Source organism: Octodon degus, unplaced genomic scaffold (assembly GCF_000260255.1).
Source record: "Octodon degus isolate 3935 unplaced genomic scaffold, OctDeg1.0 scaffold00106, whole genome shotgun sequence".
Classification (NCBI taxonomy): Eukaryota; Metazoa; Chordata; class Mammalia; order Rodentia; family Octodontidae; genus Octodon; species Octodon degus.
In genome coordinates, this window is record NW_004524682.1 from 5,607,099 (window position 1) to 5,625,841 (window position 18,743).

Sequence of the window (18,743 nt, forward strand, 5' to 3'; positions counted from 1 at the left end):
AAAAAAAAAAAAAAAAAAAATCCCTTAGCATTTTTTTCAGTGTTACATAGTAATGATACTTTAATTCTTTCAAACATGATATATGTTTATTGTTTATTTTTAACTCTTGAAAGAATTAGTTAAGACTTACATTTGGATTGGAAAGACAAAAAATGAATTTTTTGTTTTCGAATTATAAAATTTCTTACAACTAAAACTTTAAAAATGAATGAAGTCATGATTACTTTAGGCATGTCATCTGTGTAGTTGTGATAAAATAGCTATAATTTTAAAGGAAAAAATAGTACTAAACATGTGTACTTTTTTATTTATTTATTTATTTATTTATTGTATTTTTTATTCTTGCATTTCTCGGGGTTGAACCTAGGCCTTCACACTGAGTTGCACCCACAGCCCTTTAAATTTTTAAAATTTTGAGACAGATTGTTATCAGGTTCTTTAGGCTGGCTTTTGGCTTAAGATAGTCTGCTGCAGCCTTCCAAAAGCTTGATCTGTGTTGATATAACATACAGAATAACTGCTAACAATTGACTGTGTTTTAGAAGGAATATAAATTTTTTTGGTGACTAGAAATAGTTTAATTATATTTCCAGAAGTTATTATTTGGTACTTGTTGGGGAATTTTTACATGTATATATCCTGATATATCAAAGGCACTTATAAATTGCCAGTGGACTTGAAGAGTACATTTTTAAAACTGGGAAAGTCATTACATTTTCAGTGGTAACTGAAATAATCACATGCTTTTTAGTCACCTTTCATTCTTGATAGAGATTTTATAGGATTGTGCTTTGCATAATAGGGAATTTAGAAGTAATGTATCTAATATCTTTACGTTATTGTGGTGATATCATATATTACCATACTGTGTTCAATTTGAGCAGAAGGCCAAAATCATTTGTAATAAAGTTAGTAAAAATTCGAAGCAACTGTTGTTATTGCTTGGCTCTCCAGTTCAGATTAGATAATGTGAATGCTGATTGTGAAAGGAAAGCCTTCTCTTTCCAGCTTACATTGGGAAAATGGATTGGAATGGTTTAGTCAAAAACACTAATGAAAATGGTGTTAGTGAAAGGTAGTTATGATCATAGATGTACTTAATAGAGAAAAAATTGCTAAGTTTTTTTGTCTTGGCAAACTGTCACAGGCATGGCAGCACAAAGCTTTTGCCCAGTTTGAAATCTAATAGTAGTACCTTTTATTTCATGATCATTAAATTGTTTTGAACTTTTTTAAAACAGGAAAAAAACAATATATGTCCATCAGAACAAGATGTGCTACAATTGAGCAATCAAAGTATGGATCAAAAGATAAGAGGGATTTGGGTAGGTAATGTTGAAACAGAAAGTAAAGACACACTTTTACTTAAGTTTTAGTGGAGCTTTTATATCTAAGAGCTAAGTGGTAAACCTTTCAAAAATTTAAGGTTGTACAGCATTTTCCCTGCAATAATTTGAATTATTGGGAAAGTTGTATTTAAAGTGAGAAAACCTTAGGTTCTGTTTTAGAATTCTGGTTATAATTATATTGCTTGGCCAGATAAAGACTGATTTAATGCAGTGCATGATAAACCCATTTCATTCTAGTGTTTGTACCTTTACTGAGGATAAATTACTTACTAATTAATAAGCAGCTAAAGATTATATTAATTGAATATTGGTATTTTTTCCATTCACAAACTGCTAAATAAGTAAATTCAGGTAGAAAAAAGAACACAAGTTAAATGTCTTTCTTTAGATACTACTCATGCCTCACAGTGTTTTGATGATCCACTAGCAGTCAAGGCTAAACCTCAGAATGAAATGCTACATGATTTTAACATTGCTAATAATAGGTTAGATGTGATTAAGTGGTTCAGACTAATTAAATACATTCTGTTAGTTGTGAACTGTATTGTATGACATACAACTGTCTGAATGGTTTTTTCCCCTTTTTTGGTGGATCTGGGGATTGAACTCAGGCCCTTGTGCTTGCCAGGGAAGCGCTTGTTCTACTGAGCCATCTTCCTGGCCCTCTTCCTTTTAATTTGAGACAGTTTCATGAGGTGAATAGTGAGGGCATAACCTGACTGAAGGTGAGAGAGTGAGGTTAAGAGTCATAGTATTCTTATTTCCAGTCTGTTGAACATCCCTTTATTCATATGTACCTTCTTAAGGATATCCTCATCTTCTTATATCTCAGGTTTGTTCTCTTATTTTTAATCTTTTTAAACAGTCATTCAGTTTGCAATTCTGTTAATATTTGTATGTGCACTTTTTAAAAATTGTTCCTTGCTATGACACATATTCTTATTATAACTCTCCTCAAACCCTTGTTCAGCACTCTTCAACTGTCCAAAGTGGTTTCTGCTCATGTCACTTTGCTGCCTAGAAATCTTTGCTGGGGTAAATATAAACTTGGCCTGTTAAACTTCCCCTTGGCTTATTTTCATGTATATAGGACAACACTGGAAGACTTTTTTTTCTTTTAATCAAATCATTGAATCATTGTAGTTTAATGAGATTATGGGCTGACCAGGCATTTGAACTAACTTGGAAATGTTACGTCATTTATATAGTGTATATATATATATATATATAGTATTTTCAAGGGAAAAGGAGTCGAATTATGAGTCATGAACACTTTTAACATTCATTGGTAGGTTGATGACAACATTTCTTTTGAAGTCACTAGGACAAACATAGTTTTTTGATACTGGCATTCCTGGTTTTATAGTAGATAAAGCTGTTTTAAAAGATTGATTTGGATGTTCTTAAAGATGTACATTACTATTCATGCACTTTTGTAATTTTTTTTACAGTTGTGTCCAGCTAATACTAGAGGAAAAGTTTATAAAAATAATAAGTGTGTTACTAAGTCTCACCTTGGATGGGTATAAGAATATTCATAATGCATTTTGATGGCATTTTTTACAAAGGTTTATTTTTTGTAATTGACTTTTACTAATTAAAAATTGTTTAAAATCAGTAATTCTTTTTTCCTTTTATATAAATAAAAGAAAATTGAGAATTGGGGTTATAGCCCAGTGGTAGATTGCTGGGTTTGATCCCCAACTCCCCTTTCCTGTAGGAATTGAGATGTTAATTTTCATTGCAAAATTGATAATTCACTAAATGTTTTATTCAATCATTTTTCTCCCTAATTCTAGAAAAAAAGAGTATTTAAAATTTTTTTTCATGTATTCAGTACAGGGTCTTACAGGGTCTCACTACATGGATCGGACTCATAGTGATACTTCTGTTTTCAGTCTCTCAAGAGCTGGGATTGCAGTTGCACACCCCCACACCCAGTCTTGATCCTTGTCTCAGTGCCCCCAGGGGCAGGGCTGGCATGGCAGGCCTGGGATGGAACCCTGGTCCCTGTGTCTGCCTAAGCAGGTGATTTAATCCATTAAAATATCTGGCTGGCCCAAAAACAGAGTATTAAAATAGGATTTTATTTAATAGCTGGTATTAAAATTGTATGATTTTGATATGTCAGTAGGTTATAATCTTTTAAGATTGTCACATTTTCTAAAACACTGTGGAAAGAAGGTGCCTTATAGAGCAAGGAGACCATCATGCAGAAAATTATTGCAATTACAGTGAAATTATGAATAATGAACAAATGTCCCCCATTGCTTACAGGAAAAAGCCCTTGCTTTTCATATGAGGAATGATAACCCATGGTTCTAGCCAATCTTTGCTAGCATTTAATACTGTTATTTTTCTATACAAGGGGTTGTAGACTCAAATTTCCACCTGAGTTACAGGTGTGCCTGTATGTTTTAATACTTTGAATACTGCAGGTGTGGTATAGATTGGGGTACCTAGAGCCAAGGGGTCATGCTAGCCACAAGCAGTTGTATTCTACAAGCATAGGGTGTAAGTATTTGCTACGATGAAAGAGTGAGGTAGATGATATGAATGTGCTTGGCTGGCTAAGTGTGAGGCAGTAAAAGATGGTGAAGGTACCTCAAAAGGTAGAGTAAATATTTTACCTAGTAAGCTGCTGTTACAACTGTCACACTCTGACTTTGTCACAGTGATTATTGCCTTCCAGCCATCATGTGACTAGATCTGTTTTTTTTTTTTATCTGTAGGAGAAAAAGGAAGTGACATCTATTATGTTTATGTACAATGTTTATGCAATTCAAATTTCATTATATTATAAAAGCCAAAGAACAGAATCTTTAGTTATGGCTTATTTTATTAACAGTTGTGTTCAGGAATATGGCAAAGTGATTTTTTTTTTAACTTTTGATGTCAGGACCCCTTTACAGTCATAAAAATTATTGGCTATATATTGCATAGCTTTTGTTTATATAAAATGTTTATTGGAAATTAAATGACAAACTTTCTGAAAACTGCAAAGAAAAATCAGTGTTAATGAACGTTAAATGTTGATTTAAGTGTTATTTTTATGAATAGTATACTTTTTGAACAAATTAGTAAGATTACATGTTTTGAATTTTCACAAATCTCTGATGTCTGCCATATTACAGAAGACCAAGTATCTCAGATCTACATTTGAAGTTTTACATTCTGTTGCAGGAGTTGTGTGGGCAGAGAACATGAAGAAAGTATGTAGAAAAAAGTATGTAGAAAAAAGTTAGAAAGTGGAAGAAGTGTTTTAACTAAGTAAGGGATACTTTTAGTAATACTACAGCTGGACTGCAAGGTTTTTGTTTGGTTTTGTTTTGTTTTTAAGGATGTATTTGCTTATTTATTTGGGATTACAGGCCTGCACCACCATGCCTGGTTTCAGTGGCCAGCATGGCGCACCCTAGACTGGCCGGCACTGCATGTGGTCCCAGGTCCTTGTGCTTGCCACGCGGGTGCTTAAACCTCTGAGACTTGAACTATCAATACCACAGCATATGCAACAGTGAATCGAAAGTCACATCGTGATTCTAAAGTGGTGCTAGTGACCTTTTCATACTGTTTTACATTAAATACATTGTCTTGCTCTTTGAGTGAATCTTATACTCTTGTGATTTTGTAATCCTGTTCATTGGTAAGTCAGAAAATATTTCTTTCAAATAATGCTTACTATGTAAAACAGTCAAATATGTCAATATAGTCAGATGTCACCAGAAAATTCTTAAGTATTAGCATGATATTGAGCTGCTGATAGTGGTTGAGACAAGTTTTTTTTAAAGTTCTGTTAGCTTGAGATTTCTTTGTTAATTATTGTCAACAAATACTCTCATTTGTTTTCATTAAAGTGACAAACTTTCTGAAATCTGAGTAACCATAGTTTGTAATTTGTCATTTGTTCTTAAAATTAAAAATATTTCGGGGTCGGGGAGATGGTTCAGTGGAATAAGCACTTCCTTGGCAAGCACAAAGGCCTGAGTTCAATTCCTGGTTCCGCCAAAAAAAAAAAAAAAAAAGCCAAGTAAAATTAAAAATATTTCATACAGTTTAGCTTTGCGACTCGAACATTGCACTAGCATTTTTTTGTAACAGCAGCATACTTTACATATGAAGGCAGAAATACTTTGTGCAGTTTTTGTCACAAAGAATATATAAGGGGTGTTGTGTGTGTGTGTGTGTATTTGTGATTTAGTAAAATGCTTTTTATTTTTATCAAGTTAATAATTCTTAAGAGAAACAGGAGTTTTAAGAGGAGGGGACTCATTTTAGAGTTCTAATGTGACGAATTATTCTCACAGCTTGGTGTGGCTCCCTTGAATGTGTCAAGATGTTATAGTCACCCACTGTTGTTTTTCATCATCTGCATATCTGTCCGCAAAGAGATAAATAATATTTTAATATAATCTCACCTAAGGAAGTCCCTGTCCCTTCTCAAAAGTTTCATGAGGCACCCCCATCCCATCAGTAAGACTGCTCTCTGAGGCTGTGTAAGGCAGCAGGAACACTGAATTTAAGAGTTAAAACTTGAAGCCTGTGTACCATTTTCTATTCTTAGGATATTGTGCTTTCTTTCTCACAACTTAGTTGTATTGTTTATGAAACAGGTTAGAAAAATTTTTTACTTTTATGCATCTTGAATTCTAGTTGGTTCATCTGAAAAAGCTATGAAAATAGGTTATTTCTAAATTCATTTCTGCTCTAGCAGATTGGTTTGTCAATCATGAAGTGCTAAATACTCTAGATGTTTTCTAGAAAGGAATTTAATACAAGTTATTAAGTTTTTCTAAAAATCACCAGCAGGGCTATATGTTGCGTTGCCTCCCAGATCTGTGTAGGACTCAGTAGCCTGGCAAGCCATTATCTTGGCTGCAGTTAGGAAAGGCAGCCTCTAGGATGGCTGTGCTCCGTCTATGGCTGGAGCCTGGGCAACCACAAGGCAGGATTAGAAAATTACCATAGAGCTCTGCCTGGACATTGGAAGGCTGAGTCTGCTTGCCACTCTGTCATTTGACATTCTGACATTCTCAGAGCTGGCAGCTAGATCCTGGAGCACTGCTATGGCACACCCTGTATCTTCAGTCATGCTGGAGGGAACAGTGAGATGCAGAAGAGTAGTGACTGGCCCTTTGCTTCTGCCTGCCAAATCTCATGTTAGTGTGTCCAGTTGGTGCAACTTAAATTTTATCTAGAACCTTAGCTGCAGGTTTTTTTTTTTTTTTTTTTTTTGTATTTTAGGGAAGGATCGACATGGTGTTCAGGGCCTCACTACTAGATCGAACTCATAGTGATCTGCCTGTTTACTGCTTCCCAAGAGCTGGGATTACAGGCACATGCCACCACGCCTAGTCTCAATTGCTATCTCAGCACGCCCCAGGGGCAGGACTGGCATGGCAGGCCTGGGGATTGAACCCCCAGCCCCTGCGCCTACTTGCAGGCGCTTTTATCCGCTGAGCCCCTTCGCTGACAGCCCATAATTTTTTTAATCTTTCTAGTTTGTACAGTTGAAAAAAGCACAGTACAAGGATGAGAGAATGAAGTGTAATGGCTAACTGTTCACATGCCTAAGACCTCTTCTTCTAGTTCTCTAATTGTCAGATTTATGTCCTCTGCCTTTATTATCCTCTCTGTCTCCAAGTTTTGGCATTTTAGCAGCCAAGATATATGATTTTAATGAGATATTTTATATCTGTCTAGTGTCTTGTTCATTAGTATTTAACAGAAATACCTGTTTTTGCTTATGTCTGGGTGAATGTGTGTCTTTTGGCCAGACTTATGAAGTGTTGGTCTACTAACCTGCATAAGGTGTTCATCCTTTCAGTTGTTTTCTTATGTAGCTGTGCCTACATTTTATTTGATAAATTTGGGAGCCCTGTTTACTAGTTTTTTGTGAAGTTTTGCTAAATTTATTTAAGGTTATTTAAAATACCTACCATGACCAATTATTTTTAATACCTTAAGTGTTCTTGTAAGGTACTAGTTTGAGGGAAAAAAAGTATGGCTACCAACAGAAGTGGACTTTTGAAACCGTCACCAAACAATATTTTTTCTCATTGAGTATATTTTTCCAGTGATTATGAGGTGTGATTGAAAACTGATGTATTATAGTAAAAGATGACACTGCCAAAAATCCCCTTCAAAGTCTTCCCCTCACTTCAGATACATTTATCCTTCTTGCTATGTGCTGAAGCAGTTCTTGAAGTTCTCTTTGATGTTTTCAGTTGTGCTGTTTGGCTGCCTCAGTGTCCTTACTTTATTCACAATATTTACCTTTCATAGTAATTTTGACTTTGGGGAAGGACTGGAAGTTGCACTGCACCCGATCCAGTGAGTAAGGTGAATGAGGATGCACTGTGTTGCTCCTCTCAGCTTGCCTTTCCATTGGATGGCACTCAGCATCATCATTCACTGTGTGTGTGTGTGTGTGTGTGTGTACGTGTGCATGTACACATGTGCATGGGCGTGAGGATGTATATGTATATATACATGTATGTTTGCAGGTATGTATATCTGTATATTCTTATAGCCAAATGTTAGAATGAAGGCCTCTTTTCCAGTGCTTTCCCTTTTGTTTCTCTCAAAATCTGTGATTAGCAAGACAATGAAATTTTAATCATGTTTAAAATATAAATAAGCAATTTGAATACAAAACATGTCCAAAACAGAAACAAAGTAGCAACCAAACAAAGCCACACAATAGCAGATAGAGATTCCTATCATGTTGAAATGATAATGAGGGTATTTTTGGGGGCATATTCTCTTTTAAGTAAGTTGACCAATTCACATTAAAGATGGTTTTACTAAAGAATGTAGTAGTTGTAGCTTTTATCCTATGGAAAAAGAATATTATAGCATCAGGGCTGTCTTTTGTTAGAAAAATGATTAACATCATTCATGTATATATTTGTTAAAATAATATCCTATATAATAAATAAGTCAGATATTATAGAATTGTTTTAAATAAAAAATAAAAAACTCATTACACATTTTCCCTATAACTTCTTCCATCAAAGTTAAATACTACTGACGCTTTGGCACATTTTTCCAGACTGTAACGCACACACACACACACACACACACACACCCATTCATCCAACAGTACACTTCTAAAATACAAGTGTTGAAGATTCAGTTGTAACTATAACTAAATAGTGTCTGATGTTAGTATGGATACAATGTAATGTATATGTAACTGGGTTAACTTCACAGAGCATAAATGTAAATATTTGACTTCAGTGATTTTAGTTTTTCTTGTTAAAGAAATCATCCTCAGCAGTATTCTGCTTGTTAGTTTATAATAAGAGGTAAGAATACTAATAATCTTTTGCAATTAAAAGTATTTATACCCTTATTGCTTTAGGTTTATGGACAAAAAACTAAGCAAGTATAATAGATTAAAGATGTATTTGCATTGTTTTTAGATAGATTTAAGTTGGTGAAGATCTGCTTTCAGAGGGAATACTGGGTATAATATTTTTATGATAAAGTTACTTTTTATTTTATTTAACTTTTAATTTTGAGAAAGATAGTTTTGCTTTTCAGATGTGATTGATCTCACTGGAGATGATAAAGATGATCTTCAGAGAGCAATTGCCTTGAGTTTGGCGGAATCAAACAGGGCATTCAGGGAGACTGGAATAACTGATGAGGAGCAAGCCATTAGCAGGTAAAAATGGAATTTGATAAAGCAGATATACACACTTTTCATAACAGAAATAATTGACTTTAATTATAGTGACAATAAGTTATATTTTGTTTTAAATAAGCCTTTAATATGCTCTGTGTTGTTTTTATGTTTATTTTACTAAACCTCATATTTTACTTTTGATTGCTATTGAGACTTAGATTTCTATAATTTTGGAATGACATTAAAATCATTAAATTTAGACGTGTATTTAATTTTACATTTTTTTCTTAATTCCTTTTGAACACATGGTCCAATTCAACTGTAATAATTTGTAGCATTAGTCAGCAGACATTTTCTATGAAGATTCAGTAGTAAATATTTTTGTTTCTATTTACTGGCCATATGATTTCTGTCATATTTTCCAAGTACTTGGGTTTTATACAGCAGGAGCAGCCATAGCTAATATAATGATCTTGGCCATGTTCCAGTAAATCTTGGTTTACAAAAACAGCCAGCCAGCTGGATATATCCCGTCGGCTATAGACTGCTAACCTCTCGTCTACACTATGATAGTATGTACACACACACACACACACACACACAAAAGAAATAGGCGGGGTTCCAAGATCTGTAACAGATTGTCTTTTTCAATTTAATAATCCCAAATTTTAGTTTGAAACAATTTGATTTTCTGAGGGAATAAATAAATTTGTTTTTATTTTTAAGTAGTACTGTTTTTAAAAGTTTTAAATTATAACTAATTATAATGGAACAGTTATTTGGAGGCAGTGGTAATTTCTTCTTACTGAAAAAGAAATTTCAGCTTTGAGAAAGTGAAATAATATTCCAAGAGCACAAAGCTAATATGAGTCTTAGGAAGTTCGCTGTTCTTTTTACTCTTTTTTTTTTTTTTTGGGGGGGGGGGACCGGGGATTGAACTTGGGCCCTCGCGCTTGCCAGGCAAGCACTTATTCTACTGAGCTATCTCCCCGGCCCCTGTTCTTTTTACTCTTAACACATTTATTAGTACCAGAATGTACCAGTGTTCTTAGATAATTTTCCTCAAAATAATATCAATAATACATTTCTCTGGAAATAATTCCGAAGGATTTTATGTAGTACAAGATGTCTGAAAATATTCTCGGTGATAGCTGCTTAATATCCTTAAATGATACCTTGGAACTTAGTTTGTATAACATTATATTTACATTAAGCTTTAAAGATATAAAGTGTATGGTCTTCCATTTTAGTTGAAATTAATGTTAAATGTTAATAACTTTAAATGAAAACCAAAACTCTGTGAGCTATCTTTGGAAATTTTAATTAGGCTTATTTCCTGAAGGATTTGAGAAATTGTACGAATTAGTTAATATATTTAAAAACAAAGAACACAGTTCTGGGGATCTACCTCAGTGATGGAGCACTTGCATGGCATTCCTAAGACTCTGGGCTCTATTGTCTGTACAAAAAAAAAAAAAAAAAGAAAAAAAAGAAAGAAGACTGCAACAAATGTTTTGAGCAAAACTTGGTAGTACTTAACTTTTGATAAAAAGTACAATAATTTTCATTTGTGGAGGATATGTTTTAAGATGTTATATAAAGAGGTTATAAAATTCAAGTATTACTTTTGAAAGTATATATTTGTTTATATGAATATGGAAATATCTTGATATGTACCACGTTAACATCACTAGCTCTATAGCATATATTTTCTCATTAAAGCAGTATGTGTATTGTAGTGGCATACTGACAGATGCTTTGTTAAACAACCTCTTTGTGAGCATCATATAGTTACACAAATCTAGGTGGTATAGGCCAACCAGGTCACATGGCTCTTGATGTTTCACAGTAAGTGGCTCTTACTGATATAACGTTTCATATTGTTTTGCAGGAAGTATTTTTTAAGTAGAAGTAATACTCTAATGATAAGATATATAATGTAATATATATACTAGTATCATTGTCATTAATTACCCTATATGGTAGTTATACATAATTGAACATAATTGTACAGATTATAATTCAAGAGGAGTGTCAAGATGATGGGTTTGTTTACACCAACATCATTTTGTTACAGTTGCTGTGAGAAGTAATGGGAATTTTATGTCCCCATTATAATCTCATGGAACCACTGTTGTATAGGTAGTTTGTCTTTACAGAAACTTTACTATGTGGCTTACATATAACTATATGTAATTAAGGAAAGAAATTAGGGCTTAGGGCTCTTTCTAACCTGCTGTTAAGTCATATCAGTGTATATGATGCATATCATTTTAAATGCTAAATTTTGACAAATTAGCAAAAGTGGTTAAAAATGCTCTTCATTCTTGGCCTTTTAAAATTAATACTGTACAATAGTAAATGACTTCATTGTTTTTAATGCTATAAAGATTTAGAGCAATGTAATATGCCACTAAGTTGTATTTTCTGGAAGTATGAGTTGTGTTGTTACAAATGTGTTTTTCTTGGCTTGTGTAGATTTAATAATTGCAATTAACAGAATGCTGAGCACAAAATGTATAGTAATAACCATTTATAAACTCACCTTGAATAAACAAAAGAGAAATAGAATTCTGATTAACAGTTCGCAGCCATGCATTTGTTTCTGTAGATCTTATTAAGGGTTGACACTCTAAATATTAAAAAGCAAAATTATGCATACTTTAGGAAACAATTTATCATGTTGAAAAGTATTTACCTTTTTCTTCATTGCCTAAATTTAAATAGCAAATGTTGACAAGTAACAGTTTCAGAATGATTTGACTATGATTCTATATTTCAGTAGACATAGTTTAATATGAAGCAACACACTTAGAATACTACATTAATATTTATAGTTGGATGAGATAAAGCCAGTATTTTTACATTTCACTTTTTTATGTTTAGTTACATACAAATCTCATGGTGAAAATCTTAGAACATTTTAAAAGTATATGTGCTTCTCAATCTATATATTCTTCAGTGTCAGAATAGTGTTACTGTAATTATCTTTTGGCCATTATTTGTTCATTTTCATTAGAATAATGAAATATTATATATAGGCTGGCTTTTAAAGAGAAGAGCTCATTGTTTTGGAGGCCAGAACTCTTAGGATTAGGCAACCCTGTTGATGTAGCACCTGATGAAAGCCTGATCATAGAAATCCTCAAGGTAGGGACATATGTGGGAAGACAGGAACAATCGATCACTGGATAGGTTGTGTAGGGGCAGAGGCAGCAGACAGACAGACACAGATAGGCAGGTACAGACACTGTGGTCTCACAGTCTATTTCAAACATATGGCCTTATTAATCTAATGTACCTTCATTGTATCCCACCTATTGGTATCTATTTTATTGGATAGAATGTAGTATGGATTGCATTCTATGATCACTGTACTAGGGGCCCAGCTTTCAATAGATCGACCCTTGCAAACAAACTATATCCCAGTCATAGCACATTGCTAAGGCATAAGTGGAACATGAGTGGTTGAAACACCTTGAGAAATTGTTTGTGTCTGTGGCATATTTCTTTTGAAAATAATTTGATTTGTCTTATGATTTAGAGGTGAAGCTTTGGGGAGATGATTGGAGCATGGGGATGTTTTGTTAATCAATGGACTATTTCACTGAAGAATTCAGACTTAAATGGGTTGTTTGGAAGTAGGGCCTATTTGGTAGTGGTGTAATCACTGAGCATGTGACCAGGAAGAGTATATTTCCCTCCCTGTTTGTTTCCTCACTCTATGCTTCTTGTATGCCATGGGGTGAGTAGCTGTCTTCTGCCTAGACCTTTCTACTGTGGCCTTACCTGTTTTGGAGCCTAGCAAACCATGGATTGAAAACATGAGCCAAAATAATCCTTTCTTCCTTTAAATTGTGGATGTTGAGTTTTGTGTCTCAGTGCAGAGAAAATAACTGAAACAGCCTTTGAAGAGAAATGGGCTCATTGCTGTGACTGTACCCAACTATATGATTTAAGAGCCTTTGGAACTAGTTTGGGGGGCATTTGGAAAAGCTTAGAGATTCTGGCTAGAGAGGCTCTTGAGTGCTGTAAGACAGCCTTGATGTGAGACTGGTCAGAGCTCAGGAGAGCGAGATGCTTATAAAAGTGTAGACAGTGAAGTCCAGTCTCAAGAGGTTTCAGGTGGGAATCATGGCTCCATTGGTAGTTGGACTAAAGGCCATGTGTGTTATACTCTGACGGAAAAATTTGTACATGGTTTGCTCAGGTCCAGAGCTGAGATTAAGGCCAGTGGACTAATCTGATAGAAGTTTCAAGGCAGCCCATTGTTTAGGCTGTTGCATGGGTGTTGCTGGGGCTGTTATCCATTTTTGTAGTGAATATCAGGAACAAATAGAGTTAAAAAATTTATAATTTCTCCAGAAAGTGCCTACAAAGTTGGGATAAAGGAGTGCATGGATGCTGAAAGGATCAGCCTTATTGTGTCATGTTGATAGGAAAGAGCATGAGGGCATCTCATAAATCCTTTGCAGGCTCATATGTACAAAACAATGAAGCTTTACTTTTGGAAGAAAGAGAGCTTTTGGATCCTTGTGCTTGAGAAGGGGCGCCTAGGAAATTCTTTTCCTAGTATTTGTTTCACTGCACCCTATCATTCAGGCACTCAGAGGGCTTACCAGACTTGATCCCAAGGGTCTGGTACTACAGTAGTCCCTCGCTATTTCACTGTTTGACTTTCACAGACTCACTGTTTTGCAAGTTTTCTAAACATATTAGTCTAAATTATTTATTGTGGATTGTTTTGCTATATTGCAGAATTTTGTAGTACCATATATGTATTTTGTTAAAATTATGTAGGTTTATGAGTTTAGAAAATGGTTAAGAACACGTAGAACTGTTTTTAAAAGTATGTGAAAGTTTTGTAAGTGTGTGGGAAGGGTTTATAAAGCCTTAAATTATATATAAATGAGAAGATAAATATAATGTTGGTACTTGCTGATTTTCACTTATTGCAGGAGGTCTGGAATGTAACCTCCATGATGAGTGAGGGACCACTATACTTCAGCTGATGGCCAGTCTTGCTGTTATCAGTGTGATGCTGGTTTTGTGAGGCTGCAGAAGAGCTGTGGATTCAGCATGGCTTGCACCTAGATATCAGAAGAAGTCTGAGCATATTAGGCAGTGTGCTCCAGAGATAGCTCTGTGTAAAGCAGTGAGTATAGTGAAAAAAAAAAAAAAATACTGGCTTGGGAATGTAGTTCACTGAGAGAAGTCTTGTGTAGTATGTATGAGGTTCTAGGTTTGATCTCCAGCACTGCAGGGGAAAAAAAGAGGAAATATTATTTACACAGGTTAAAAATATTTGAAACTATTTTGAAATATGTGTTATTTCATAAATTGGAACATTGAATATTATTGATCAACCCCACAGTGCCACATTGACCAATAATTATTGACCACGAGTAGAAGTTTTTTTAGTTGCATTTCTTCTTTCAACTTCTATCATTTCTGTATTATGAGTACAACATCAAGCAGAAACACTGAAATGACATACAGCATTGGGAGGCAGATTTATTTTATGTTGAGGGTGCTGATGGGATCATTCCCCACATATCAGGCCCGATTACTGGCGCTTTGGAGCTTATATGGGATAAGCACGCAGGAAGTACAGAAGCAGAGTACTTGGCTGTCTTTGGTTCTTACAATATGCATCACAGTGAGCAGCTGTTTCTAGGAGACAGACGTCCCAGGAACTGTAACAGGAACTGTTACATGAGTAACAGATTGGCTGGGGTATATTTTCTGCTACATATAAATAGTTGACAATAAGGAGATGTCCTTTTTGTTTTTCCATTTCGTAACATAGGTTTTCCTCCCTAATATGCCAACACTTCTGCCTTTTTTTTTTTCCTTTTGTAGATACTTTGGCACATCTTTCCTTTTTGAACTCAAATTTTGTGTTGATTTTGTAATTAAAAGTGTCTTTGAGTTCTGTAAAAGTATAAAATTAAGTTTAATGTACTTTAAAGAGTTTTCATATATTGCAGCGCAAAATTGTAGTTTATTTTTCACAAATGAACATGAAAGGGAAATAACCAAAACTTGTCACTAGACTCATATTATTAGATATTACTAGAAACATCAAAGGTGAATACTACATTCTAAATAAAAATATATGCACAAAAATTCATAAAATATGCAGATGTATGAGTGTCCCTCATGCAAATGAGAAAGACTGGTTGAGCTGACACTTGCCTGACCATATGGGAACAAACATGCTGTTCCTCCTCTGATCATTGCTCAGTAGACAGCTATGATGAGAAACTGCCTTAAGCTTTGTGGAACAGGAGTAGGTAAGGGAGACAGTCTTTTAAAGTTGATTTTTTGGGAGTATTCCAGCATTTAATTGTAGACAAATACTTGTGGGTGTTAGGGCCTATGAAAGGTCTATTTATTTAATGCTCTCAACCCATTTTCGAGTACCTTTTTGGTAAAGGTGCATCATGTCAAATTATATGATTTGGAGGAGTTCAGAATATGATATAACATGGACACATTCATAACATGGTTCATAGGTTCATCACATGGCTGGAGCTGACTGACCAGGAATGGAATAGCTTCAGTGAGGCACCATTGACAGCTTTAGAGCATGAAGGCTCTGGAGCAGCCAGGATGTTTGGAGTGAGTAGGAGCTGTGCTCCGTGCAGTGTGGCTTTCCTCACCAACAGGTATACGAGTCAGCTTTTAACAGGAATTTTATGTCTTAGGTGAAGTAATGGCTTCTGTATCAGAAAGAGCTGCCTTAATTTGTACTTAGCATACTATTGGAGGGTGTTTCCATGTGAGTACCAAGGTAGACTGTAGTGCTAGATGTGATCTGCATGGTTCAAATTCTGTCCAAGGCTTGCTTCTGATCTTCTCATTGGAGAATAGGTACCACTGTATATCCATTCCAATAGCTAAAATTAACTACTGACAGTACCAGGTATTAGAGGACCTGAAAAGAACCGGAACCCTCATATACTGCTCATAGGAAGGCCACTTTGGAAAGGTAGCAGTGTTAATAACTGGAGACATTTGCTAAAGTATAGACCTGTGCAAAAAGTGAATGGTGGCTTTAGTCAAATACCAATAAGAGAATGTTAGAAAATGTTGGTGTAGCCACACAATGAAATTCTAAGAAGTATTTGAAAACACTTTGCTGATTCTTGCAAATATGTGGAGGAATCTTTGGAACAGCTGAGGAAACCTGACACCAAAGAATAACTGTGATCTCATTCACACAGTGTTTAAGGGCTGGTAAAACTAATTTATGGCAGTAGAAATCACAGTAGTGATTAGCTAGGGAATTGAGAGAACACTGTTGACTGCAAAAAAGTATTTCTGGGATAGGGCAATGGCTGGGGACACATGGTGCATGCATATTTAAAAGTTTTGCAGGTCTCTACATTTGAGATTTGTCTTACTATAAATAATTTCTCGAAATACAGAAAATGCATTTGTTAATTGATAATATAAAATATATTTCTATTGATAAGAATGAAAAAGTGAAAGTTTAAAAAAGAATCCATTCATAACTGTCTCAGTTACTTTTCTTTCTTTGCTGGGAAAATACCTGACACTCAAACTGAAGGAAGCAAAGGTTTTATTTATTTAGCTCACAGTTACTGAAGGTTTCAGTCCACACTCATCTGGTCCGAAGGCAGAGCTGCAGAAGGCAGAGAGCTGGCAAAAAAGCAAAGCAAAGGGAAGCCAAGGGAGTGGAGGCAGCTCAGGCAGCTTGCTAGCCTCTCGATGCTCCTTACATTGCAATGCAAATTACCTGCCCTAGGCCAGGTGCAGAGCCCGCACCCGCGGTAACCAGTCACAAGCTCCAGAAGCTGCCCCCTGACTGCATGAATGAGGCTTTTGGGGGACAGCTAGACACAAACCATAGCAATAATTCATAAAACTATTAAGGACTGGGGATAAAATCTAATAAATATGCAGATGCTTTCAAGCAGGAAATTATTGAGTTGGGGATGTAGTTCGTTGGGCGAGGTCTTGTCTGCATGTGTGAGGTTCTAGGTTTGAACTCCAGCACTTCAGAGAAAAAAAGGAGAGGAGGTATCATTTAGGCAAATTCAAAATATTTGTAACCGTTTTGAATATGTGTTTCATAAATTGGAACACAATATTATCAAACCACTAATTTTGCTTAACTTGCCTTGAGAGGTTTAATGTGATTGCAGTCAAAATATTAGGTATTATTTTTTTAGAGATCAACAAATGCTTTTCTTAGATTTGTTCAACTTAAGTGTTACATTTTTTTCTTTAGTGAGTGTACTACTACTCTAAAAATAAGTTAGGATGTTTTTAGCATTACTATTGTATGTAATTTAAATAAAAACATAAAATAATCCCTTCTCCCAGACCTGTACAGTAAATTTTAATGGAAAGGTGAACATTAACCATAAGTGTTTTAAACATTTCTTTATAGTTTGTGGAAGGAATAGAGATAGCACAGTGTTTTACTGTCCTTAATATTACTGAATGTCAAAGTCATCATCAGCATGGAAAAGATTAGAAAGCCTGAGATGTGTGGTGGGGACTGGATTTTGATTTGTGATTTATGAGGTTGCCTCACAATATGGTGCATTTTGTTAAAGACTATTTCTCAGTTCTTTGAAATTTGTAGTGCTTATCTTCTCTCTTGGCAGTCTTAATGCCTGGAATGTAGCTGTTGTGTGCATTATACTTCAGAGTCTGAAGTATCATTGGTAAAGCAAGTGAAGGCACCCTTATATAGGACTTTGCTTCATGAAAAGTGTATATACATCAAGTACTGAAATAAAAAACAGGGCAAAGCTTGGGAATAGGGTGCTATTTGAGGTACAGATTTGGCTTTTCATTAAAAAAAAAGTAAAATAGCATCTAATCTGTTTATTTTCTTCAGAAACTTGTTTAGCCCTTGCTATTATCAGTGTATGGTATAGAGGCAAGACAAATCTTCATTTCTGTACACCAAATGCTGATGAGAAACTGGTTAATAAATACTTTGGCACATGATAAATATGTTTCTAAAGTCCTTTAGGGTTTAATAAGAGATGGCAGAAGGATGCCTCCTGAGACATGTTGTAAGGCCACAAAAGTGAACATATTTTAAACTTTAAATGAACGAAGTCTGAAAATAATGGCAATCTTTCATATACCAACTTCTAGGGCCAGAATTCTACTATAGTATAGTTGAGGAATATTATAAGAAAAATATTTCTTTAAAACTGAAGTTTTTGTTATAAATATACACTACTTGACAAAATTGAGCTATACTAACATTTAATACATGTACTAAATCCAAATGTGGATTTTATTTTTTTAATCTTATGTGATTTTGAAGAACAATGAACAATTACAGTACAGTTTCATAATTTTGACTTGTAAGGAAGGGCATGTTGGAAACATGGTATCTTTGATCACTAACTTTTTTTCTCTTATAACTTTCTTTGTAGTACAGTGTAACAGTTTCCAACAACTGCTAGGTACTAGGAAGTACATTTGTAGCCACACATTCTGCCAAGTTAGGTGGAGAAGAGAGTGGGCTGGGGAGCTGAAAAGTTGAACTATTAAGTTAACATAGTCATATTATTTATATATTAATACATACATCAGAAATACATGTATGTTTTTTGTTGGAAAAGGAGACTAAGGAATGGATTGTATTTAAAACATTTAACAAAAACTTTTGAGGATTAGTGATCTTAGACTTGCAGTTAAAAACATTTTGCCAGTGGTCTAGCTTATAGGTTTCATTTGTTTTGCTGACTCTTGGAAACATGAGA

General features: G+C 34.8%; 1 protein-coding gene across 7 annotated transcripts in view; it reads left to right on the forward strand.

The window, feature by feature from the left end:
- Usp25 (ubiquitin specific peptidase 25) overlaps positions 1 to 18,743 on the forward strand; it is a 115,331-nt gene that overhangs the window by 14,962 nt on the left and 81,626 nt on the right. For 4 of the 7 annotated variants that reach the window (XM_023724109.1, XM_023724112.1, XM_023724113.1 and 1 more), the window contains exons 3-4: positions 1,242 to 1,325; positions 8,898 to 9,021. In XM_023724109.1, coding sequence (XP_023579877.1) covers positions 1,256 to 1,325; positions 8,898 to 9,021 — 194 coding nt within the window. In that variant the 5' untranslated portion in view covers positions 1,242 to 1,255. The remainder of the gene's footprint in view (positions 1 to 1,241; positions 1,326 to 8,897; positions 9,022 to 18,743) is intronic. The other 3 variants (XM_023724115.1, XM_023724116.1, XM_023724117.1) reach the window with 1 other exon arrangement.